Raw genomic sequence first — 26,542 nt, 5'->3', positions numbered from 1 at the left:
GGAAAAGCGAGTGGTTGATATTTATATGAGGAGGCATGGCACGAGCTGCGCCGCTCCCACGTGTTTTCCACAGAGTTCAGGCACTTTTCATGGGAAAATGGCTGCCCTTGAAAGCAATAAGCTCATACGCAGACAGAACATTGTAATCATGGCATTTCAGTGCTTGCAAGACAGGCTCGCTTTCTTATAAAACAAACAAAGTGCATTTAAATGATATAATATCTCATATAATGCATGTGTGGCCCAAATTCAAGGCCTCCTTATTCTTGGCAGAGTGTGACTCGGGAATTTCAGTGCAAAGGGTAATGCATGACAGTTTTAAGGAGTGCACTGCTTTCATTAGTTTCCCATAAAACCCAATTAAATGCAAGGTTGTTAAATTCAAAGCTTCTTCTTGAGTTTGATGACATACGGCAGGATTTTCAGTGCTGAATTTAATCCAAGATGTGGATCCAAAGGGCTTAAAAGCGAAGGTCGGGTTCACTTGGATTTGGTTTTAAGCTGCAACGCTACATGTGAAACAGCTTAAACAAAGTGACTGGTAAAGTTATTGATCAAAGTATTCGAGCAATTTATCGCTCGGAAGTCTAAATGTGGGTGGTCCTGTTGAGGAGGATGTCAAAGATGCTGGAGACAGAGAGAGCCCACCTATGCAAGCCATCTTGTCCAGGTTGAGTTCGTAACCATCGAAGCAGTCACACGTGTAGCCCTCTCGCACACGAACGCAGCGTCCATTTTCACATCCATTCAGGATCCCACACTCCTCTGCTTGGAGACCCTCAAAGCCATCATAGCGCTCTGATTAGACACAGAAACATGTAAGAAAAAACATGTGTTCATACTTAAAAGGCCCTTAATAAGTAAAGCATTGTAATTTTCAGAGACAAGGGAAATGCATGGATGATTTCACTTGGGTCAAGTGTTTAATACTCAAACCTGCCCAAAAGCTATTACCCTAACAGGTTCTGCAAAGTCTTAAAAATGCAAACCATCTCTTGGGGTTTGTGTACCCACCACCATAGGAATCCACTGGTTGAGGTGGGTGTCCCCCTGATTGCGAGACGGGGACGCGAAAAAGTGGCTGCTGAACGCTGTAGTCACTGTCAGTAAATAGAGGAACACTCTCAGGAACGTCGTATGTTCCCGCCGGGCCACCGTAGTTATCCCAGTACGGAGGGAGAAAAGGCTCTGATGGATCCTCCGGCCCCTCGGGACCGTACTCATATCCGATCCGCTCTCGAAGACTGTCTGTGCCTTCTCTTCCAGGCAGGTTGCACATGGTTGCATAGTCAGCTATACAAGACAGAGTAAATGAAATAAATATTACACTATGTCATCACTAGATAGTTTATGACGTTACAATAACCCAATAAAAGAGAAGCGCTGTCCTATCCAGTGTCTTACCGGAGTCTTTCTTGGGACAGAACGCACACTGTCCACTCCAGGCCACGCCAGACAGGCAGCAGCATTCAGTGTAAGTTGTTCTGCGCTCTTGGACGGGATCCGCACACATGTCATCTCCCTCAAGTCGGCGCCAGCAAATATCCACATGCACATCGTGATCTGTATCTAGGATTTCTGAGAGAGAGAATGAGATGGTTTTAACAGAGGGAATGAGGTTTACAAAAACAGATACTTGTAATATATTGCTGTTGTGTTGTTAGGATAAAATATTATCCATTTGCGTGTGTGTGTCACACCTTCTGTGGTGTTGAGCCTAACGCAGCGCCGGCCGGAGCCGTCCAAGACTAACGGAGGACTGCAGAAACAGTTGAAAGACCCAGCTGTGTTCACGCACGCTCCGTTCTCGCAGGCGTTTTTAGATTCACACTCATCATAATCTAACCAGATATTAACAAGAAGAAAAACAGAAACAGAGGCATTAATGATTAAGGAAAATTCAATACTCATAAATGTAGCAGTATGTATTACTACATGTGTTCAAGGCAGACCGTGAATAAAATAAAGAGACTGAAAGCAATTAGGTTTATGAGAAATGCAGTCTGTAAGTAAGACATACAACAGGTGGCCATTTTGTTACAATGATAACAATGCTTGGACATGATTTTAAATGTCACAAGACCAAAATAGCTGTCATTTCTTACCCACACACTCCAGGCGAATCTTGTCGTAGTAAAAGCCTGAGTGACAATAGCAAGTATACCCGGAAAAGAAGTTTGAACACTGCCCGTTCTTACAGATCTCCGGTCCAAACATTTCACATTCATTTGCATCTGCAGACAAAGAGAGATTCACATCTTAATATTAAATTATGTAAATACAAAAAACACTGAAACAAAACTCTCTCCTGATGCCAAAAGGTGTCAGTACACAGTATAATATTAGTGACGAATTAAATATTAAACATTAGCTGTAGAGACAGCTTTAAGAATGTGATGACAGTCTATTTGAGTTATTAAATTGCTACAAATACCTTTGTAATGCTGCTGACCATGACTCAGGCCGGAGGAAACAGGCAAAGTTAATAATCCACTGCCGTGAGGACACAACTTGTTGTAGTCATCTGTGAAACAAATAAAAGTAACAATTTGGGGAAAGAAAAAGTGCTAAAACAACATAACAATTTATATTTGGTTTGCTTTATTTTCATTAAGTGTTAACACAGCAAGTCAGCCTCGTGTTGCACCTCTTCCAGGCAGAGGACACGGATGAATCTCGCAGTTATCGCCCCAGCCTGCCCCGGCTGTACAGCAGCACTCCTGCTTGGTGGTGTTACGAGACAAGACGTTGTTGCACAAGTTCGGATCATTCACGTTAAAGTAGCACTGCTTCCTCTCCTCCGATGTTGAAAAGCTGGGTTTAGTGCCAGTCTGAACTGTAAGTGAACAAAGAAAGCACTTCTTAAGGACAGGAAGTACATGTCAGGAATCTTGGTTAGAAAAAAAAGGAAATGTGGGTTTTACAGAAGTCTGGTGGTTTAGGAGGGAAATTTAAACCCAGAACTGGTAATTGAGGAAGGATTTTCCAGTTATGGAAGCCACACACTTCAGTAGCACATCATCACAGTGTTATAGCTTAAAAAATAAAAAAAAATCTTCCGCTACGCGCTTTATCCATCAGCAGAAAATGCATTACCCTCGCCGGCCACTGATGACCCTGCTCATTCACCAAAACGATGGGCTCAGGCATTTCACCCTTAAGCTGCTGGCTTACCCAAATGGAAACACTGGCATGTGAGCCAACACGCCATTCAGACTCACATGATTGATTCACACACGTCAAAAGCAAACAGCGGAATGTGGCAAAAAGGTACACAGAGGCATAACTAGGGTTTAGTGGTCAGGCAGAAGGAAAAACATCCCGGCTGAAGGCGCCGCTCAATAATGTAAATACAACCAACTCGTGCACACATAAACCTATCAAGCTGCAGATGTGACAGTGTGTTCATGACCCAAAGGATGTTTTTCCATTTTTCTAAAACTACAGAACAATAAATTTATGTGACTTCTGTAGTTGGGATTTTTTTCCAAAGAGAAGAACAACTTATCTTATGCTTTGATTGCCAATAATTACATCTTATCCTTGTTTTTCTTGACGGAGAAACAAGTTACAGTAAAAAAGGTCCTTCGGGTTTCATGTTTGGCTCTACTACAGGAGTTACTTCATTATTTGTGTGAGAGATTAGGCTAATGCAAAGTTTTGTAGTTAACCCACCCAACCTTAATTCCAGTCTTTAAAATAAATGGAAACAGACAAAAAAAATTGTGGGGTAAGCCATGCCCTCCTTGTCACCCTTGTTTGGATAATAAGTTACAGCTCATTAAATCAGGGAAAACTATGTCTCCCAGCGATAGGATGGAGAATTAAATGCTCTGAGTGCTGGCCCTGTTCTTGTACCCATAGAGCGACACTGGCTGGTGAGGGGATCAAATTCCTCATTGTCGTTGGGGCAGATGCACAGGAAGCTGCCATCGACGTTCTCACACAGGGCCTCCCCGCACAGCGCCAAGCTCATCTCACACTCGTTTTCGTCTAAAAAAAAAAAAAAAAAAAGTCAGGAAAGGAGACAATGAGGTCAGTAACAGTAAAAGATCAGACTCGGACACAGTTAATTTTGAGGCGAAAAGGTCTTTGATTGTTTGTTGTGCAGAAGGTGTCTGGTGTTGTCCCAATATGTTCAGCAACTTGTGCCAAATTCCTCCTTTTACAGCTCTAGGTGAGTCTGCAGAACAGTCAGCCTTCTTTATCAGTTTATTCAGCTTCACTGCTTTGGATTTTTCTGTCATGGATGTTTGACCTGTATGAGATACACAACATCCTTCTGCATATGTTAAACAACCTAAGTTTTCATCAAGCAGCTGAATCTGCTCGTAATGTTAGATTTCCAGACCAGTCCGCCGTCCTGGTGAGCACATGTACATATCTGAAGTCCTCTGCTTCTTTTTGTAGGAGGGAAATATTTCTCAGCTTACTCCTCCATACAACCACAGTCATAACCGTTGTCCTTTTCACTTTCAGGATGGGGTGTTTTGTTCCCATATCTTATCAGTTTTCACACTAAGTAAGTCGCTTGTCTATAGCTGATACAGCCTGCAGATATGGAGCCATCTGATAGATCTTAGGATTTGTACTAATTTGAAGTGTTTGGGATGAATTAAGGATTTATAAAACACAAGCCAAATTCTGACCTTATTCCAGCAGTTTATGGGAGTAAACCCTTTGGCATACCAGTGCTTAAGAAGTTTTCTACAGAGCGACGGTTTAAAACGCAGGTCGGATCAACGCTTACTGGAAATGCTTAGTTGCAGTAATTGCTGCAAGGTGTCACATCAGAAACTGAAAACACAATTTAGACTCACAAATCTGAAATAATAAATCATTTGTCCTCAGTGGATAAATAATTTGGTCAAAGATTATTGATATTTTCAAAACAAGCAAAATAATTGGACACCATAGTTTAGAGCCAAGGTGCATTTGTTAGGAACTATTTTACGCTGTGGATTAATACACAACTGGAATACTTGTGAGAATTAAGAGCCACAAAGCCCATTGTTGCTTTTGGTCCCAAAAAGACACATTTTTATTGGACAGTGTTTACACACCAACACATGTGGTCAAATCCCCGGGTGGATTGATGTAGCCTTGGTAACACCGGCAGCGGAAGGAGTTGTCTGCGTTCTCACAGGAGCCATGGCTCCCACAGATGGTCTTATTTTCGCATTCATCAATATCTGCAGGGTCGAGAGGACGAAGCAGAGATGAGCACAACATTAATATTTACAGCCTCAATCTGCAAAACAGAATCTCAAAGTGCTTCTGTAAACACAGCGCTGCATTTCCAAAATAAACACCACTACCACTCCGACCACACAATAACAACAGATCACTGCCATCATAACATGTCAGAAACAGTGTACGAATGGGACGATTCATTCTGAGGGCTTTCAAACTTTCCTGATCGTCAGTTAATTGAAGAGGACGCTCTCTTTGCATTAAACATGTTAAGTTGGAGTACAGCAAGGATCTGGAAAGCTGTAAGTTTAGAGGGAGAAACAACGGTATACAAGCTGCAGGCAGCATGCAGCGTTCACCCAGTTAGAGTGAGAAAAACAGACTGCAGATCTGGCAAAAGCAGGTTTTTTTTGCAATATTAATACATATGCTTTCCCTCCCCATAAACTAAAACAGTTACCTTAAAAAGATCTGGAGCATTTCTTTGAAATGCAGGAAAGGATTTAAATCTGGCACAGATACAGCCCTCTAAATCTTAAAACAAATCCATTAAATGAGAAGAACTACATGCTATGTGCTGAGGCTGTTAACACTGGACCTTCCAACAACATTGCTGATTCCCTACCGAACGCAGTTTAAAGGCAACATTTGGTAGCAATTTCTTACATACATGATTTAGTATTTCTTGGCATCTGCAGTTGAAACAAAGAGGCCAAATACCAATACAACAGGAGGTAGAGGCTGATTATAATTGTATATTTAAAAAAAAAACAATCAGAGTTCATTGTTCACACTTTTATCACGTGCATTTGTTCAGGTCAGTTCAGCTTGTCACTGGTTTCTGTCTGTTTCCTCATAAATTATCAAGTGACAGTTTTGATTTCAGTTAAAACAACCCCTATTTTTAGCATTTTAGTGAATATTCATATTCTATAAACCTCCAAACAAATATGTTCCTTTCAGATTTATTTATTTATTTATTTTATTTAATTTCTGTTCTGTTCTGTTGAATTGAAAAGGCAGTCAGTTTGTCTGTTTTTTATTGTAAAGAAAATTGTATTTTGGTTCAGTTTTATAACAACCTTCCCATAATAATTTAATTCAAAGATTACATGACTGACTCATCTGAGGTCACTCCATGGTTTTAAAAAAAAAATAAAGATCCTTTGAAAGATAAAAAATAATAACTTCTTACATTTTTTATCAGTGAAGGGAAAATGTCCATTCCATTTCAGACATTTAGAACAAACTGATTTAGAGATTTCTATCCTTATCATGCTTAATTGTCTAATTATTTGCATTTTTTGTGAAGGCGGCTATTAAAAAGAATTGAGTCCACAATAAATCTCTCCAAAAAGGCATTCATTTTATATTATTGCATTGTATATTATATCATATATTGTATTATATATTATATTTTATCAGTAGGGCATTGTTTAAACTGGTTTCATTTTGCCTCTAAGTTTTAAAGACTGTATCAGATATGATAAGATAGAAAGTTGGCCAAAGAAACCACATCTCATTTGATTTTTACAGCATTCTGAGCCAGAGTCCTGTCGTCTCCTCCAGCACAGACGACTGCCTTCTGAGGCTTGAAGGAGGGGACTAGTTTTTTTTTTTTTTTTTCTGGAGTTCCTGTCCTGAGTTGGGTGTTTCTCTAACATACCTCAGAGGTCAGAGACAGTGGGCCCCACAAGCTAATAAAACCACAGAGACAAAACTGTCTGCTGTTTGTGAAACTTTTCACAGGAAATGCTGAAGCACCAAAATAACTTGACTTGTGGGCTCAACTGGTTGCAAGATGCGATGAGGAAGAATAGATGAATGCGTATTGTGCTGAAAACCACCAGCCCACTGGATTTGCATGCTTGAGATGGTGAACTCCAGGATTAGATACTTTTTTGAGACACATATTCCCACGGCTTTGACAATGATATTTTCAAAGCGATGTGAAAACTATTAGCAGCTAAGAGCTTGTGAAACATTTTCTCAAGTTTTAAGAACTTAAGTGGAGTTATGAATGTTGGAATGACAGCGGCAGCCAGGTGGGAGGTCTGGGAGGAAGGATCTCCGCTAATAAACAGAATAATCACTGTCTGAAGGCAGCATTTCATTCATGTGTAAAATGGAACTGCAAACCATATGTTGTGATGAGATGCAATCAAATTTTCATCCCCAGGAGGAATGATAGCATGGAGAACAAAGCAAGTTTAAATGCCTTTGTATCTGACTGCGGTATTATCTGAGCGACAGCACTCCTTGACTAACCTTTTAGATGAATCATCAAAGGACAGGTTCGGTGCGCTAATCGCAACAGATAGTTTATGGGGAAAAAAAAAAACGAAAATGAGATAATTCCACCAAGAGCGAGCCTCAAACCAGCAGGGTACAGGGCTACTTATTCTTGTCTTTCCGTGTAATTAATTACACAAGAACACATGCAGCGCTGCAAATTGCTTGGATGGAAGAACTAATGCGAGTAAGAGGGTGAGAAGTTCAGCTGAGATTGGAGGAGCTGCTGTTAAGAGGTGAACCAGGCTCAAATGAGCATGTATCCTAATGGTCTGACCCAGGAAGACCCACTTCCTGGATCCGGTGAGGCTGTGATTATGCTGTGACCGTGTTATGATTGCGTCTGTATGCCATGAGTTCATCTGGAGCACACAGTGGTGAAAATATATGAATCACTGACTGTTGGCTCACCCTACACCGCCCACACTTTCCCATGTTTTCTGGGCAACCCTTGGTCTAATTGAACACACATGCAAAGGTTATTTCACATGGAACTCGGCATGGATGAAGTGGGTTTTTTTTTCTTTCCAGGGAAGCATATTTATAGATATAAAGGCTGGGTTGACAACAATAGGGGTTGATCTGTCATATTATGTTCATATTTTTAGGAAAAACAACTTCCATCTGCTCAGCAGTTTGAGTTATAGCCCATATGTTTAAGTCTTCACATTTCTATAGGTTTATAGGAGTTGGAGGTTGGCAAGATTGTGACCACAGACAGTTTCCGCCTAAGGCAACCATTATTAAAGACAAGGCAGATCTTATAAATATGAGGGTAAATGAAAACTAAAATCAATAACCCAAAAATGTGCCTATGTCACTTCATATACAGAATCACGGATGGTTTGCGTTCAGTTTTTGTTGCCCAATTGCAGGTGACATTTGCCACTGAAAAAAAATCTTGCTTTTCTATATTTTTTCTTTCTTGGTCAGGGACTCTAAATCTAAACGAGAGCAGTGAGCAGAGCCAACGACAAACCGCTGCCACTTCGAAGGCAAGAGGGTAAAAATGAAACAACGCCCCTCACACAAACTGCAAATTACAACGTCTGGTCTCTTCTTAAATATTTGATGATTTTTACAAGCAGACAAAAATGCCCCGAAGTAATTGAGCTCCCTTCTTGGACTTTTATTGAGGTGACGGCAGCATGTCCCACATCTTCCCACCGTGAGGTGAAACAAGCCACAATGGAGTGTGGTGCTGAGTTTCTAAAGGTAAAAACGGTTGGTTCTCAGTCTAGGATTTTTAATATTTGCTGTAGGATCTTTTGAACCCCCTTTAACAGTCACAACAAGTGCATATGTAGACCAGTTTGCACTAAGACACACAAACTCAGCAGTGGACAACTCTGCCTTTAAAAGTGTAGAGGCAAGCAGCTGGATTCCATCAGTCCTTATCACACTTCGGGCCCCAGCACTCTTTAGCTGGTGCCAGACAGACAAAATCATAAAATGCACTCAGGAGGCAGCCATACTTAGTTGGGATCGGTGTGATGGAGGGCCAGAAGGACAGTGTCAGTGCTGCAGCAGCATATTATTCTCCCTCCTGATCTTCATTAGTTGCTGTTTTAATAAAATCCTGCATTCATAAGAGCATGCAAAACCGCACTGCACTCAGATTGCATCTGAACAACTGTTATTGTGTCAAGTTCTCTTTCTCAAACACAAACCTATCTAAGAGGTGTTTAGTCCTCCAAAGAAACAGGTCATTCTTCCTGCATTGTAAAAGTCACAATTATGTCTTTACGAACTGCACCCACAGATGTTGGATAATTACAAACTCTGGTAGATATATCTGGTGACCACATGGGGTGCAAAAAGAAAAGGCACTGTTATGGGACAATAATTCATTCCTTTCTTTCATTAGGGAACAGCACTAGTGCTACCAGAGGTGCTTCATTATCTCAGCTGTCAAAACGATGACACTTTTATCAGTTTCTAGCCTAATACAAAGATTTAAATACAGAGACCATTTTTCATCATGTTTTTTCACAACTGTTTGTATGGAAAAGTCTTTTGAATCATACCAGCCTCTATGTCAACACAGTATATGATATCATGACCTATGAGTGGGGAAAAGGTTTGAAATGTACAAACAGTGGCAGGTTTTAGATTTAATAGCAGCCAAAATGTTACAGGAAAATGATGGGAATATGTGTGAAGTATACCATTACAAAATTAAAAGCATGCTTAAAATAACTTTTAATTTTGGCTTTATTGCATTAGGATACCCACCACATCCTGCCTCCAGACTGCCAGGTTGACATGGCATGAAGCACCGATAGGAGCCAATGGTGTTCTCGCAGCGCCAGGCGCCACACACTCTATTTCCAAATTCTTTGCACTCATCCTGGTCTGTAAGGAGGGACACAGATTTTTTTTTAAAAAGTATGTTTGTTTGAATTTCACAAAAACAGAGAATCCTGTCAGACACAGATGCACGCTCCCTCCACTGTTCTTTCAGATCTGGTGTAATGGATGTGCAAGAGGAGCTGGCCAGAAGGCCTGTGGTGTAGCTGTTCGCATTAAACGAGGCAGGCAACAAAAATGGCCAAGAACAATATTATCACAGCAACCAAAGAACTTGTGAAGGAGTTAAAGGGAGACGTTCCAGAGGGAGAAACACCTCCCGCTCACAATTGGGTCATTCATACTTTCCTCAAGGGAGTGGGAGCTCAGCCACACAAACACCTCACCCTTGGGATCATGGAGGAAAGCCTCTAAGCCAGGCTTGGACACTTTAAGTGAAACCAAGTCTTCATACACTATAGATAATCAATCAAAGCCAACTGTGCCTTAATGTAGCATGACGATCAAACAGCTAATGCTAACAAGCTGGTTTACATAGAGAGAGGAAAGCCCAGGGCAGAGTCGGAGGTCAACAACCACCATGACACCACAACTGGACACCACAAGGATGTTTTAGTCTGTCTTACCTTCACAGTCAGCTACATGGTGATTGAACTTGAAGCCAGCCTCGCACAAACATAAGAAAGAGCCAACAGTGTTGAGACATTCTCCTTGAATGCACACATCATCTCTGCTGCATTCATCCACATCTAAGATCAGAAAATGGGAAAAAGAAAAAATAAATAAATCAGGGGAGATACAAAAGACATAAGAGAGACAAGGAACACCCTCTGTCCTCACCAAAAACATCTGGATTCAAGTGCTTCTCTAACCAAAATGCCCTGGCCATTTAAAACAAGTAACTCTATGTTGGCAAACAAAAAACAAAGGGAAAAATATATCTCAGCATCGCAGTCTGAGAACATTTCTTTTAGACTAAAAGTTAAAAATGAATACTACACGCTTGATTAACTGTAGATGGGTGGGTAATTGCAGCATTACAACATAACTTGCAATGTTCTTGGACTTGGTAAAAACATAAAAGATGGATTGGAAAGAAGGAAAAATCAATCTCTGGAGAAAATGTCAGTCTTCCTTTTCAGTTTTTGATAATCACTTAAAAGTTTCAGAAATGAGAAGGTAAATGTAAAAGCAAAGACTGAAAAAAAATTCAGACAAATGAATTATTGAAAATGTTTAGAGGTAATTCAATGACTTCAAAACATTTGGATGGGATGACACGTCTGTGGCATAATGTTTTGATCTGGATGGCTTTCAGTCTGTTGTCAATATACTATTTTCCATTTTGAAGCCAAACATCATCATCATCTGTCATTCCCATGACCTCACAAACCCTTGTCCTCCCTTCTTCTCCCTCTCTAGGCTCATGTCAGAGGGGTCTGGCTTTCATTGTGTCAGCACTGAACACGCCATGGCAGACTGCAAGAAAATATACGACAACTGCTGATTTATAGGATAATTAGGGCCTAGTATTTGTTGTGGCAGGCAGCCAAAGTACCTGACACAGCCTGGGCAATTTGCTCAAAGTGAGTGGATGATATTGAAGCTGCTGCTCGGCCAAAATTTTTGTAGAAGAATGTCCATGTTTAAGTACTAACTATAGTTCTTTGCTGTAAATCTTGCCAACTGCATGTTGGACCTCTTCAGTATCTTTTGGAGAGTTGAAGATTGAACCTACCTGCTTCGTCTCATGATAGGATATTAAGCTTCCAGACAATCTAGTATTTACTTTACTCCACCTTTTTCTCTCAAGACTCACCAGTAACAACACTGATCCAACATTCTGTTCAAAATAATTTAATGCAAATACTCCAGCTTGCAGAAAAGCCTTCCTTAGCTGACGATTAGGCTACATTTCCCTCCCTATCCGATGACCAGTGGGTCACTGGGTGCGACTGGAACAACATCAAACTGATGTCCAAGCTGAAACAGAGTGAGCTGAGACGGTTGATGAGGCCACAGCCCATTACACAGAATGGCCTCAGCACCCAGGATAGCACAGTGAGAACAGCCTGTCTGCACAGAATAAAGTAACACATGCAAGTCTACGACGTTATGGTAAAAAATGACTTGCATGTGCTAAAAATCATATAAAAATATTACCATCATCTGCTGAATCTGCCTCACCCAATTGCTTATAGCTCATAAAATCGCATGAATGATGATTTCCCACCAATGCTTGTATTCTGGCTACAATGTGTTATTATACCTTGGCAGCCAGGCCTTTCATCGGTGGTGGTAAATCCGTCAGGGCATAAGCAGGAGTAGGAGCCCTCAGTATTCCGACAGTTGCCTTCTCCGCAGATCCCCACGATGGTTAAACACTCATTGATATCTGTCACAAACAAGCACAAATAGACTCACACAGCTGTGTCAACATGCCAGCATGTGGTAAGCCACAAAAAATAGCCAACCACTGAAGGCATATTTCATATGTGTGTGTATAAATACCCCTGCATAAAGTCCCATCCACTAGCTCAAGTCCAGATGGGCACGAGCAGCTATAGGAGCCAATGGTGTTGGTACACCCTCCTTGACACAGGCTGATGTCCTCACATTCATTCACATCTGCATTTCCACATACACAGATGTCAGCACTATGACACATTCAGCTGTAAATCCTTTGGTTTTACTCCAAATCAAGACAAAGAGCTTCCAGACCACAGTGTCAGAAAGTCATGCATCACTGCCTATAGAGAGGCATATAATACTGGAACAGATGACGGTAGAAACAATCAGGAATTTCACCCACTGTACCATACCTTCGCATGAGAGACCGTTGGGTGCCACTGTGAAACCCGGGTCACAGGCCATGCAGGAAAAGGAGCCTTTTGTGTTGACGCAAACACCTGTGGGGCACACACCTGCAGCCTGACACTCGTTTATATCTTTGAGATATTAGAGAAAACGAAAAGGTTAGATATGGATCGTCTGAAGGAACCTCAAAGAACCTGCCTTTTGTTTTATCTGTTAAACATATAAATGGATAAGTGTGACTCAGCTGTACATGCTGCCTAACACACAGCAGGCAGAGCAGTTTTTATTAGATAGCACTGACAGTGTTTTATTAAAAAGGGTGGAAAGATAAGTATGTGGATGGCCATTAAATCTGAAACAGCAAGCTATTACAAGTGACGTATAATTACTACATCCACAAACAGTCACCAGATTGCTGATATGTGATCAGCGCAAATTCCTGAAGTTGGTATAGATTGTATTTCTTGAGGAGAAAATAGTGAGGGGCTGTTAAGTGATTGGGACGGCTTCGTTTTGCCTTCAGGTGAACAGAGAAAGTTCAACATGGCAAGTGTGTGAGACACAGGGAGGTGGTTGACTTCATTTTAAATTAAACTGCTCATATTTTCCATGGCATCAGATACATCCATTAAAATCCTATAAAAGACTGAGTTGGACCTGGTTTTATAAAATCATTTCCCAGAGCAAAGACATATCAGTGGGGGATCTTCCTCTCAGGCTACATCCACACTTCCATTGAAAAACACACCACAGTATATAAAACTAACTGAGACCACGATGAAAGGTCCGTTAAAGTAATCATTCCTCTTTTGCTTCTCATGAAGTCATGACACATTTAACCTCACTGGATTGGTGAAAGATGCCATTTTATTGCATTGATCTCACAATTCATGTCAAGACAAATTACTGAGCACTAAAAAGGTCTTTTCTACTCATATGTCAAGGTCAGTATTTTTGTCTTTTACCCTGGTCATTAAGAGTTTGATCACAAGCTTATCATGATGATAAGCAGCAACATTTTTACCTTCACATGTGTGACTGTTCTCAGACAGTTGAAATCCAGCTTCACAGCTCCTGCAGGTGTAAGATCCTGGGGTGTTCAAACACAGCTGGCCCGAGCACAAGTTAGCCACCAAACACTCATCCACATCTGGACACAAACACACCCATACACGATAGAACAGATCATGATATGTGGTTTCAAATAAAAAAAAAGACTGCCAGTTGCAATTACATGATGGTTAGGTGTAAAAAATGATGACACTTCTTTCGTTTTATATTAGCCTGACATCATTTTGTTCTACTTGAGGTTTGATATCTAATAAGAGGCAGTGCCAAAGGCTGAATAATGTAGAACTCAGCTTTGATGCAATAGGTCGAGATAAAGCTGTTCAAGCTGTCACATTTGATGCTGCTTCAACAATCCAAAATCAGCACTGATTTTTTTTATTAAAGCTGGCATATTTGACTTTAGTTGAAAGTGCAGTTGACAGACAAGGTCTGTCATGTCTGACTTACAACCACCACAGCTCAAATAAAGACAAAGCCTTACCGTCACACTTTTGTCCATCCTCAGAAATTCTGAAACCAGGCTGACAGATGACACATGTGAATGAACCCTCTGTGTTTGTACATGTTCCCTTGGGGCATGTAGTGGGAAGTGAACACTCATCAATATCTGTTGTGAAACAATACACACATTTAGACATTCACTTTAACCCTGGGCCTGTCTTTTCAGCCAAGAAAAATACTTTAAACAAGTATTTTTGCTATTAGAATAAGTTTCGTGATACATGGAGTGTTAACATTTTAGAAGAGTAGTGTTAAATAAACTAACCTTGACAAAGTTCCCCATCGAATGACACTTTGTACCCTGTGGGGCAGTTCTCACAGGTGTAAGAACCTTCTGAGTTTAGACAGATCCCATTGGCACAGGTAGATAGGGACTGACATTCATCAACATCTGAGCAAACCCACACATACATGTATGATTACAATAAATCTGAATAATATTTGGAGGAAAACCAGATAAATAGCAAGAGAAATTTAACAGTGAACTCACAAAGTAGACAGCTGTGTTGAGTAAGTCTTTAACAACACTAATGGTTTTTAATGAATGAAAAGCTGGAGGTGAACTTTACCTTCACATCTCTGCCGGTCTTCGGATAATCTGTAGCCGTCTTTACATCGGGTGCAAGTGAAGGATCCGGCTGTGTTGGCACACACCCCTCCAAAACACAAGTCACCTTGAGCACACTCATCAACATCTGGAAACAAAAGAAGCAAACTCCCACAAGTAGGCAAACAATTCATCAGGATCCACGAGTGTTTCTTCAACACCTTTTCTTACCTTCACATCTCAGTCCATCAGGAGATGGTCCAAACCCAGGCCTACAGGCCTGGCAAGTGTAGGAACCTGCAGTGTTGATACAAATTCCCGCAAGGCAGGCAGTACCAGTTGCGCACTCGTCGACATCTAGCAAAGATAAATGATTTGTGGACATTATTCTGCTGCTGGGAGAGTTCCATGAACAGAGAACCTACACATGCAGTGATGAGTTATGTTCAATAGTTCTGAATAATTCTTTGCAGACCTTCACATGATTTGCTGTCTGAGGTGACTTGGTAACCATGGTTACAGATGCATTTGTGGGTGCCATCCAGATTGACGCAGCGGCCATGGAAACAGACTCCCGGAAGCAAACATTCATCCACATCTGGAGAAAAGATACAGGAAAAGGGGGGGAGAGGGACTCAGAAAATAAAAGAAAACCACAAACTCTTTGTAGCTTTTTTTATAAGTCTTCAGTGGTACCTCAAATCTTCTGCAGTAGCACTGCAGAGAACTATTCACAGAGCTCTGATCTGCAGCATTTATAATATGTGACTGACCTTCTGACAGGCAGTTACCTTGGCAAACATTGTCTGACGAGAGTTTGTAGCCGTGGAAACAGTTGCATCTATAGGAGCCTTCTGTGTTGATACAACGACCATAGCTGCAGGCGGTTTGATTCAAGCACTCATTTACATCTGAAGGAAGAAGACAGAAACAAATTCATACAAGAGAGGGAGATTTTTTAATCAGTTCTGTGTACAACAGCACATACACAAATAAATATTGTGTTTCCAGTTTAATGGTTGTTTCTGTTTCACTGCAGTGATAATTTTTAGTTTTGTTGTGTTTTGACTAAGTAAATCTGCAGAATTAATGTAAATCTAGTTAAAAATATTTTCAAAAAATTTGAAATTAATTATTTGTAATTCCGCTGGCAAAATCATGCCTTTCCAGCAAAAAAAATGTTCAAAATTTCAGGAAAAAACTTTATTTTTTAAATAGGTTTGTGCATGGTTTAGATTTTAAAGGGAAACATATAAAAGGCAAGAAGTGCGCACAATAACTGCAAACAGCACTCATTAAATTATGTCCAAAACCACACTCATGAAGGCTTTTATCACTTTGTCTTTTCCGCTTTATGAGCCCAAACTGTGCACTCAGAAATTCCAAGCTGTGCAACACATCAGTGTTGTAGAAATACTGTGTAATAATGAGATTATCAAGTGTTAAAAGCCCTTTTTTTTCTTTTTCTTTTTCCTTTTTTTTTTTTTGGATATGCTGACTATGTGGTGACAGAAAGAGAGGGAAACACTCAAACAGGAAAGGTAAAGGGAGAGAGGAAGTATGTTTCTGAAAAAAAAAAAAAAGTTGAAGGAAGGATGTTACTAAGAGGTGATACTGGATCCTGACACACAGCATGAACGCAGTGAAAACAAAGCAGGAGAGTCACAGAGCGGGTATTGTTTTTCTGGCCACGGGCACTGCCAGACATCTGTCAGTGTGGCCCAGTACTTTGCTTCTGCTATCATCCGGCATCAGTCAAGCCTCCCAGATAAGCTCCAACAAGGAAAAGGAACTGTTTTTTCTAGCACGCCAACAATTAGGCTTATTGGACCTAAACTACTGCACTGCACTGTCAATTGACTGAGGCAAACACTGGAAAGTCAGCACCAAGGCTGCCTGTTTTATGAGACTCCCACTCTGTTAAATGTACACTGTAGTCCTGTTAATGCAACCAGTATCAGGAGTAAAAACATTTACCTCCACTGTTATCTCTCATCTACATAATTCCTCTGTTTATACAAAACAGATTTACTCAAAATAAATAGTATTAACGGACCAATGGGTGTTTTCTTTGGAGGCAAGGGGCTCGTCAGGCTTTAAACAAGAGTATCAGTCAATACTATCACCGAAGAATTTATTATGAAACACTAAAAAGTACTACTAAAATTACTCTCTGTAATTTCCATTATTGGTCTGTAAGCTTTTCACATTGCTGGAATACAAGTGAAGTTTAGGTTTCCAAACAAATTAGAGGCATACAAGGTCACGCAGCGGAGATGTGGTAAGTAACACCAGTCGAGCTGTTATGTAACAGGACCACGTTCAGGTTGGGAGCTCAGGGTGTGCTAGTTCAAACACACAGACTGTAGTCTGGTTATCATTTGTGTAGTCAAATCTAATCCCTTGTAGGAGTTTTAAATTGGACCACAGACAACATCAGGAGTGAGGGGGAGCGTTTGTTTATGTGCCATGACCTCTTTGCAGTAGGGAGTTGACCCCTGGCCCTCTCATATGTCTCCTGTGACTGCTCGCTTCTCTCACCTACCCCAACAGTGGTAATAAAGCCTTGCTTGCATTTGCTGGGCTCAACAGTAGAACTCTCCAACAATAATACACTGTTTGTTCAAGGCTGAGGCCAAGAAAAAATATTTAGACTCTCCCAAATTGAACTATTATAAACAATCTTATTACAGAACCAGGGATATCAAAAAAATTTGCAATAACATCATAAATGTGTTTAAACAATAAAAAGAGACATGCAGAGAGTGCTTAGTGAAGGAGCTGAACCATTGTACGTAGAGTCACTAAAAGAATATTACCATCATGGCTGTGGCTTTGGACTGTACTGTGGACCCAAAAATGTTCCACACGCCACATAAAATGTTCGATATAAAGTCCTCTGAAACAAAAACTTAACTTAATTTCTAATTTTCATGCACATCAGTAGTCAGAGCGTCCCTCTGAGCAAAAAGTGGAAAGGCTGCAAATTTAATTCAGCTCGTGCTACTTGGTCAGCTGCTCTGCATCATAAGCTGTTGACAGGTCTTAAACAGCATGGGCTGCTGCCATGCTGCCTCCTTTTTTACTTTTCAGTGATGCCAACAAAGAGCAGCAGTTACATCAGTGTAAACGTTACCCAACACAGGAAGCTATTATTGTGTCAGAGGGAAACCCGGCTTGTTTCCATGAAGCAGTTGGAAACACCTTCAGGACTTTTTGGAAAGGGGAGGGGGGGGGTTAGTGGTCCTGCTGCTTTGATGGGGTGTGAGTTTGGCTCACCTACACATCTTTCATTGATGGGCATAAATCCTGGGCCACAGGCCTGGCACTGGAAAGAGCCAACAGTGTTGACGCAAATACTGTTGGGACAGGAGCTGGGATCTCTGCACTCATCTATATCTGCTTGAGGGGAAAGCGGAAAATGAAGACAATGTTTGAATTAGTTGTTGCAGCAACAAGGTTACTCAAACACTGTGCACCTCTATCAAAGAAAGAGACAGTTTGGATAGAAATTCTGGTAAATAGACACACGCTATGACACACAATCTCTCTGTCATGGAGTAAGCAAAAATTTCTCCCTGGCTTTGACCAGAGGAAAATACAGTATGTGCTTTGTTACTGAGCTGCACACAAAATAATGGCAGCAAGCAAACAGATATTGCTATGATTATGTCTCTGAGTGGACTTGACTCTGAGCGCATACGTTTGTGCTTATGCATCCAACTCACCTTCGCAGAGGCCTCTCCATGACTTGGCGTAGCCACTGTTGCATTCACAGGTGTAAGATCCTTCCGTGTTGACGCATTTGCCGTTTTGGCACTTGTTGGGCATGCTGCACTCATTAATGTCTGCCAGTTGAACCAAAACCAAGGCACAGTTAATAGAGAGTCTGTTTTGTTCCACAACATCCATTACGATGGGATGCTTTTCAAATGAGCAGTGCTGATGGACAAGAACTTGCAGTGCTCTAACAAAGAGGACTGAAGAGCACACTGGGTTTGCACTGGAAACGTTACATTTCCTACTGCAAACCGGACTGTCTTACCTTGACAGAACTTCCTGTTCTGAGTGATCACCTGGCTGTAGCCACTGTGGCACTGACAGGTATAGGAGCCGTAGCTGTTAATACAGCGACCCTTCCCTTCGCATGGATCCAGTTCGCACTCATTCACATCTACAAGAGAAGAAGTAAAGGAAACAACTGCTGTAGCATTTTACCCAAATACATTTCGATCTATCTGTCTGTCTGTCTGTCTGTCTGTCTGTCTGTCTATCTATCTATCTATCTATCTATCTATCTATCTATCTATCTATCTATCTATCTATCTATCTATCTATCTATCTATCTATCTATCTATCTATCTATCTATCTATCTATCTATCTATCTATCTATCTATCTATCTATCTATCTATCTATCTATCTATTTCCATAACCATTATTACATTACATTACACAATTCAACTATCTGCACTATATCTTGTAATCTCCAAAAGACTGATTTTTCCATAACAAAAACATCCATAAACAATGTTATACCAGTCATCTAAAGTTGGACCATTTCTTTGTAATGGCTTTTCTATACTCTATACTCAGTATTCCAAAAATCGTATTTTTATTATTATTCAAAAATACTGAATAGAAAAGGCTGGAACAAAGTTCCTCCCAGTTAAAAATAACATTTATGTTAGATAAAGTAGCCAAGTCTGAATGGTCTCTATATTTGAACACACCCAAAAGAAATGAAACTTATTGGCTTCTTAAGAGCCACATTTTCTCTAGCAGCTAGAAGAGCCTGTAAAAATATTTTCTGAACAAAAGAGATAAAAAAAAGAATCAATATCAACTTTCCTGCCAAGTGTTCTCCAACAGGCAGAACTCTCAATCGCCCACTGACATTGACAAGTTTTTCACCAGATCAAACATCTATCTATATCTTACCCATATTTTTACTTACCAATGCAGGTGGTCTGCAGTGCACTAAGCCTAAATCCTGCCTCACAGGTACAAGTGTACCCATTTTGCGTAGGAACACATTTTCCTCGACCACATATTGCTGGTGAAGTAGCACACTTGTTAATACCTGTGAAAAAAAAGACATGCACAGTCATTGCTCAAAAAAACACACAATAACATTTCTGACCCAACATTAAAGAGGCTGTAAAAAAGGAAAAACAGCATTCCAGTAACACATGTTGCTCTCCATGGGTTTTACAGGAGGAGTCTTGGATGAGATGAGTGGTTTTACAGCAGTGTAGTGTTCTAACAGGTGGTGTGGCACTATTACAAAAAGTTAGAAGTCAAGAAACAGGTCATGCGCCATAGAGCCTGACATTAGTTTTGTTCTTGTCTTTTTCTATCCAAAAGTGCTGAGATAAAACAGAGATGTTGGCTGGAGACAAAAAACACTCTCTACACCACAGCTGAGATTTGTCTTGGTCCCTCATTCATTCTGTCATTCACAATGTTTATGTCACCCAAACACACATTTATCCTGTCTTGTGTCTCTTCTTTTTATTTTTAAAAAAACAATCTGGTCAACTTCCACTCAGGATGCCGTACCCTTCCAAGAGGTACACACTTTCTTGGTTTTGTGCCCTCTCACCCTCTGTGCTGCACATCAACTCAAAGCCAATTTGGATGAAATACAGGGTCAAATAAAGCTCTCTCAGGCTTTACTTTGGGTAAGCTTACAAAAATGCCTTATAAGATGTGCCGCTGTCTGCCAGCTGTTGACAGAAAGCATGAAAAATGAAGACTTGAACTCTCAGCTCCTTTTATGTGTGGCAGTCCTGCAGTCCCTCACCATCCTGCCTATTTAGTTGAAAGAGGTATCTACTGTGGCTAGACCAAACCTATTTCCTTTATGGAATTTTTTAAAATGTTTTGTTTTATGTCTTACCAGTGACAGAAAGTGTTGAGGTTGTTTCCTTTGAATCTGGCCTCAGGTTGATGTTTGGGGAGTCTGGAGAGGTTTCTATAAAGAGAAATAAGGCAGGTCAAAAAGAAGTAGTACATATATGAATACATATAAAACCAACTGGATAACACTTCATAATGAAGGTGCTAATCATAAATTTAAGCATCCTTTAGTTTCTGCATGACTTAAGATGATTTAATGCATGGAATTATGCTCACCAAGAACTAATAAACAACCCACTGTGAATTTATTTGGTCACTCCAAACTTTAAATACTCTCAATTAAAGTATAAATTACTGTTACTTCATCTGCTACAAATTAACAAGTATTTAGTTATTTTATATATGCTAATTACATATGATGAAACAAAACTTGTATTACTTATTTGGTGGTGTGTTATTGGTGATGCAGCAACCTTATCACCAGAGGAATGAAGCTGATGTAAATTCTGAATTTGACTGTTTTTAATAAGATGAAACCGTATTCTCTACCAGATGGCAGGAAGTTAAACAGATTCTGGGTAAAGCAAGAGGGATTTCTCACAATATTGAGGGCTTTTTTTGCTTCTCTATAAAATCAACTAAAGAGGAAACTGAGACCCTGATGACTCTCTCAGCCATTCTCACCAGATGCTGCAGAGTCCTGTCTATCACTCTTCAGTTTCCTTACAAGGAAGTAATGGATCTAGTCAGGATTTACTCAATACTGTGTTGACAAAAGATGGGAAGGTTGGTGAGAATTCTTCCTCACTTCAGTCTTCTGAGGAAGTACATTCTCTGTAGAGAAATCTTGGCCAAGTGTGTGGTATTGAGAGTCTAGAAGAGATCTGCACTGTTGAAGGACTTAACACACATCCTCGAGGGACTCCTGCGTTAAGTTTGGTAGAGCGCAATGTCTTACCACCAACATGTACTATTTTCTTCCTGAGTGGTAGTTCAAAATCATATGCTGTTTGTTATAAACTAAATTATGAAAACATTGAAAAAGACTTTAGTGACAAATATTTACATTTTGGTATGAACACACTGATTACTGAGAATTTGGTTACACAAACAGCTTATCAAATGTGTCTATCTGTTATAAATTTTTGTGGAAATGAACTAATTTAGAATCATATTTATTGTTGTTTGATTTAACATGAATAAACATTCATTATGTGATGATATATTGAGTGTTTTAGGTAATTGTATGCTGTAGAATATTTATTAGGTCATGGTGAGCAATAGGAATTTATGATATATTATGAATGAGTTGTGCATTTAGTAAGGATTACTGAGTACGATTTGTATTCCTATTATAAGTGTTATTGACTCAGTAACACTGTTTTTTATAGAATTGGTTCTCTGCAGCTAAAACAAGACACTGCTTGTTTTCTCAGCAACAACTGCCTCAGCTGCCACTCATTGCTTAATAGGATAAAATATGACCCACGCTTTTTTTCCAGGCTAAAACATTACAATAACCAAAATAAATCAGGGTGACTCATTGCATGTAGTCAAACTTGAGACTTTAATGTCAATGTTTTCACTGGAGTGAGGACAAGGACTGAGACTGCCACCACTGTGCGGGGGAAAATCATGGAAAACACATAGCATGTCTGGGCTTGACTCAAAGCCTAAATCAAACCACAAGAGGCATTAAACAACAGTTTTGGGGCCCTTGTTCAACAAGCCATGTTGTAGTAATAGTATAAGTAAAGCCAAGAAGAAAAAAATACCTGGATATTTCAGTGGTGAGTCAGTCACAACAGCTGGCTGGAAAACAAGCAAACATTCCCCATCAAAAACAATTTGGAATGCAGTTTTCATCACCATGTTCTCATTCAAATATGCTTTTGTTGATAAATTATATGGTAATTTGGTGTTTGTGTGTCTACCAAAATGTGGTCTGAATTTGTTATATAATCATAAAAGTCCATTAGCTGACGTAGCTTCAGCATGTTGTCCTTTGAAAAACATTTCAAATGTATTTGCCAAGAGGTTGACAGAAAGGAAAAAACTCACCGGGACCAGAATTTCCACATCTGTGTCAAAAACAAAAAATTAAAAAAAGATTTATCAGTAGTTAAAATTGACATGCTGCTCACATTAACAAGCACCATTCACAAATACCCATTGTTCTCTTCAGGCAGTTTACTCGCAGCTTAAGAGTCTTTCTTTCTGCTAATAAAAAACTAACAGCTAAAATTTCCATTGAGCCAGACAAAAAACTCTGCGTTCGAGGTGCAGTGAAGACTACTGGCCAAGAAGAAATGAAAACACAGAGACAAGAACATCAAGATCTCTGATAATGAAGACAAAAATCCCTAAATATTTAAAGAACTGTGCACTCAAATAAATCAAAATGTTCCATCCTTGCCAGTAAAAATACCTAACCGGCATTAAATCAACAAGACACATTCACAGAAAACTTAAAGAATAAAAATGTGTGGCCTTTAACCTTTTTTGCATTTATGTGAAGGCCATAAGAGTTTCATCTTAAGGAATGGAAGGCATAAAAACAACTTTGAAAAATTCATTCAAGATTAAAACATCCCGTTGGTCTTTGAATTCTCTCAAAAGGTCCTGCCCAGCATCCTTCATACTTTAGTGATATCATGTTACAAATCCTACATAATACAATACTTTATCTCTTTAATTATTTTCCTTTACCAACCTAACATGGCTGAGATTTCATTAAATTTAAGATTTTATTGTTACCTTCTGGATATCCAGGTCTTTCTCTCTCTGAATAAAAATGATGTTCTGGAGAGGTGGGGTACTGAGGTACTCGCGGTGTCTCATGGTACTCAGGGTATTGTGGTATTTGGGGTGTTTGGTGGTGGCTGTGGTGTCGTGTGGGCTGAGAGGATGGGAACTCAGAAGACTGCTCGTCTAGTGCCACTCCTGTGCTCTGGAGCTCATCTTCTTCCAGCTGTCTGAGAGAAATCTGCACATCTGAGCGTGAGTAAGTGTATCCATGTCCAACTGGGCAGATCTCCTTGAAGTGGTCTGTAGGACAAGAAGTACAAGAGCAAACAATAAGTGACAGAAACCATCACCTCCTTTAGAAAGGCTCAAACTCACGGAATCCTAAAGAAGACCACCAAAGCAGCATGTCGTTAAAGCTCAACGTTTGTTTAACCTTCGCTTGAGGGTAGCTACATTCATATTTCAACAGTTCTGCGGTGTTTTCCTGCTCCACTTGCAAAACAATTTGACAAAAAAAAAAACAGTTTTACAACAGTGGCTGACTGCTAACCAATGCTTGGCTCATTAATGCTGACATTGTTAGCTTCAGTTTTGAGTGCAGCCTGGTAGAATTCATTTAAGTGGCATTTAAATTGGGAGATGAACTGTCACAACACGTCTAGGTAAAAATCATATTAATTTTGGTCTAAAAGTGAAAGTTTTGTAGACAACTAATTATAGACATCAAATAGATGTCTACATTTATTCAAGACCAAGAAAAAAGTAAGAAATAAAATTAAATAGTTTTATGTCATAATAAAAGTTGGAATTTCTGGCTTTTGGGGGCTTCTTATATTCTGTAAGGCCCATTCAAGGCATATTCAATCTGTGAAATTAACTGTATTTTATCCAATCATCTACCCATATATATCTATCCATCCATCCATACACGCCTTGCTTTATTGTTGTGAATGAGGAGATTGTATGATTGCAGCAGATCCAATGAAATGGCTTGTCAGTGAATCAGAGCATGAGCAGTGAGAAAATTTGGAAATATTGTGGTAAATCTGCACACTAAAACAAATGGACACAACCATGCAAGTGAGGTAAGCAGTGGATCGTGTAACTCAGGCTGACCCATGAACTCTTCCAGTGCTGAGGTGTGAGAGTAAGAGGCTAATGGAGGACTGTGTAGTTAAATAAAGGAGGGTGACTGCACCTCTTTGTGTCTGAGTTCAACAGAACTCAGCAATGGTGAATCCATTACAAGCCAGAGGCTTTGTGTCCCCTGCCTGACCTGAAACCAACAACTCATTGCCAGAAGAGTCTGGAATATAGATATGAGTAATGACAGACATGTGGCTTGTGTAAATGCAGGAAATGTGGATATGATCGGCTACTGAATGATGAAACTAAAGTGAAGGGAAATGAGGGTATATATGATGAGGATCCACATCAGAGGATCTGGAGTAAATACGGAGGAACTCCTGTTACCAAGTGACGAGTAATTGACCTTGCTGCTTTGCTCAGAACACAGCTGTAACAGCTTGTCCAGCCATGCAACAGACCATCTAAAATAATCAGAGGTTGTGTTTATGTCCAGCAGCATCATGGAGGTCTGTGTGTAATATCTGATCTATCATAACCCTATGAATCACTGGCAAGCATATACACTTCATAAAAGCTGCTTGTTTCTCTCTGAGACTTTGAAGTTTAGATTTGGATGGAGAAAAAGATGACAACCACTTCCCATGTTTCTTTTGGCACAGGTATGAATTTCTGCTGTGCAGCTTTGCCGGTATATTAGTGGGGTTTCTCTCTGAGGGTTGGAGTGATAACACAAGGCTGACTCCCACCATTATGTAGCCTTCAAAATATGAAAACTGTTATGCTTTTGGTCCTTTTCCACTCCAAACACATTTAGTTGTTTTGAAATGCTTTACATGCCTGGCAGAGAGGAGAATCATGACTGAAAGGTAAATACTCTACACTTGTACCTTGTGCCGTATCATGTGTCTGTGAAAGGGTTTAACTAGGAAAAGAGTTTCTCAGGTGGTATGATAAAATTAAACCTTGACATCTGACTTTGCAGACGAAGGAAACTCACTCAGCAGCAGCACAAAGTAGTCAGTCGTTTTGTACCTGAACCTGGCAGAGGACAGCGATCACACCCATCTCCCCAGGCTTTTCCCACCCGGCTGCAGCAGCAGATCTGCTTGGTGATGTGATTAACAAGTGGCAGAGAGCATGTTCCTGATGAAACTGACCGGTAGCATGAAGCCCTGTGGTCAGACACCGCCTTGTCCGCTGGAGGAAAAGTTAAAGCATCATATGAACTCAAATGCACCACACAAGAAAACAGAACTGGGCTTATAATTATGAATGAAAGAAACAAAGCAATACTTACAAACGCAGTGGCTCCTGGCGGCATCTAACATGTAGCCTGGTTTACATGTGCACCTGTAGCTTCCTCTGGTGTTGAGGCAGTCAGCATTCTTACATATCCCAGGTAACAAGCACTCATTGATGTCTGGGAAGAGTACAGTTTGTCAGTTTTCTAATTCAGCAAAAAAAATATGATGTTTTCCCAAAGCAAAACACTTGTGAACTTTTGCTGAACCGCTCAAACAAACTTTATACATCATATTTAATCAAATGCGCTTCCCAGAATGTGCACAAAGCTTTCAAGCGAGCATATCAACAGAGATGATGAGAACCAAAGTCAAAGAAAAGAAAAACATTTGCAGAGATGAAAAATTTGCAACTGATTAACTTTCGGAGTCAACCCAATTCAAGATGGCCACCACAGCCAAGCGACCTTGAAAAATTCAAAATTGTTTATAACTCAGTATGTAAATTTTACAAATATTGACCCAAAATTTGATGTGGTAGTAGCTGAGACTGATTCTCAACACATATTCTGAGCACTCACAGTTGGGCAAGATCTTTGTTTAAAATTTTGACATTAGCTATTACCAGTCAACTTTGTCTATTGCCAAAATATCTCACGAACCATAGGGCAGATTTTACTTGAACTTGCAGGAAGTAATCATTGGATGTACATCTACAACTGATTAACTTTTGGAGTCAACCTAATTCAAGATGGCTGCCACAGCCAAATGACCTTAGAAAATATACAATGACAATAATTCAGTTAATTTTAAGATACTGTGATAGAATCTGGTGTGGTAGGAGCTCAGAGTCCTTCACAATACATTCTCTG

General features: G+C 40.1%; 1 protein-coding gene across 1 annotated transcript in view; it reads right to left on the bottom strand.

Annotated features, from left to right (window-relative positions):
• The window catches only part of LOC108236591 (latent-transforming growth factor beta-binding protein 2), a 79,178-nt gene that overhangs the window by 3,567 nt on the left and 49,069 nt on the right, over positions 1 to 26,542 (bottom strand). The window contains exons 10-40 of the mRNA XM_017417375.3: positions 25,727 to 25,849; positions 25,462 to 25,626; positions 23,350 to 23,640; positions 22,654 to 22,673; positions 22,368 to 22,404; positions 20,633 to 20,707; positions 19,688 to 19,813; positions 18,777 to 18,905; positions 18,460 to 18,579; positions 18,011 to 18,130; positions 15,523 to 15,642; positions 15,207 to 15,329; positions 14,963 to 15,088; positions 14,754 to 14,879; positions 14,450 to 14,575; positions 14,165 to 14,290; positions 13,637 to 13,762; positions 12,618 to 12,743; positions 12,307 to 12,423; positions 12,065 to 12,190; positions 10,422 to 10,544; positions 9,721 to 9,840; positions 5,064 to 5,192; positions 3,859 to 3,993; positions 2,648 to 2,836; positions 2,435 to 2,524; positions 2,106 to 2,234; positions 1,701 to 1,841; positions 1,405 to 1,578; positions 1,015 to 1,293; positions 649 to 798 (exon numbers count right to left, since the gene is read on the bottom strand). Of these exons, the coding sequence (XP_017272864.1) occupies positions 649 to 798; positions 1,015 to 1,293; positions 1,405 to 1,578; positions 1,701 to 1,841; positions 2,106 to 2,234; positions 2,435 to 2,524; positions 2,648 to 2,836; positions 3,859 to 3,993; positions 5,064 to 5,192; positions 9,721 to 9,840; positions 10,422 to 10,544; positions 12,065 to 12,190; positions 12,307 to 12,423; positions 12,618 to 12,743; positions 13,637 to 13,762; positions 14,165 to 14,290; positions 14,450 to 14,575; positions 14,754 to 14,879; positions 14,963 to 15,088; positions 15,207 to 15,329; positions 15,523 to 15,642; positions 18,011 to 18,130; positions 18,460 to 18,579; positions 18,777 to 18,905; positions 19,688 to 19,813; positions 20,633 to 20,707; positions 22,368 to 22,404; positions 22,654 to 22,673; positions 23,350 to 23,640; positions 25,462 to 25,626; positions 25,727 to 25,849 (4,107 nt within the window). The remainder of the gene's footprint in view (positions 1 to 648; positions 799 to 1,014; positions 1,294 to 1,404; positions 1,579 to 1,700; positions 1,842 to 2,105; positions 2,235 to 2,434; positions 2,525 to 2,647; positions 2,837 to 3,858; positions 3,994 to 5,063; positions 5,193 to 9,720; positions 9,841 to 10,421; positions 10,545 to 12,064; positions 12,191 to 12,306; positions 12,424 to 12,617; positions 12,744 to 13,636; positions 13,763 to 14,164; positions 14,291 to 14,449; positions 14,576 to 14,753; positions 14,880 to 14,962; positions 15,089 to 15,206; positions 15,330 to 15,522; positions 15,643 to 18,010; positions 18,131 to 18,459; positions 18,580 to 18,776; positions 18,906 to 19,687; positions 19,814 to 20,632; positions 20,708 to 22,367; positions 22,405 to 22,653; positions 22,674 to 23,349; positions 23,641 to 25,461; positions 25,627 to 25,726; positions 25,850 to 26,542) is intronic.

This window comes from Kryptolebias marmoratus, linkage group LG10, assembly GCF_001649575.2.
Source record: "Kryptolebias marmoratus isolate JLee-2015 linkage group LG10, ASM164957v2, whole genome shotgun sequence".
NCBI lineage: Eukaryota > Metazoa > Chordata > Actinopteri > Cyprinodontiformes > Rivulidae > Kryptolebias > Kryptolebias marmoratus.
Note: the sequence above shows the minus strand (reverse complement) of the source record. Positions and strands in the feature narration are given on the sequence as shown.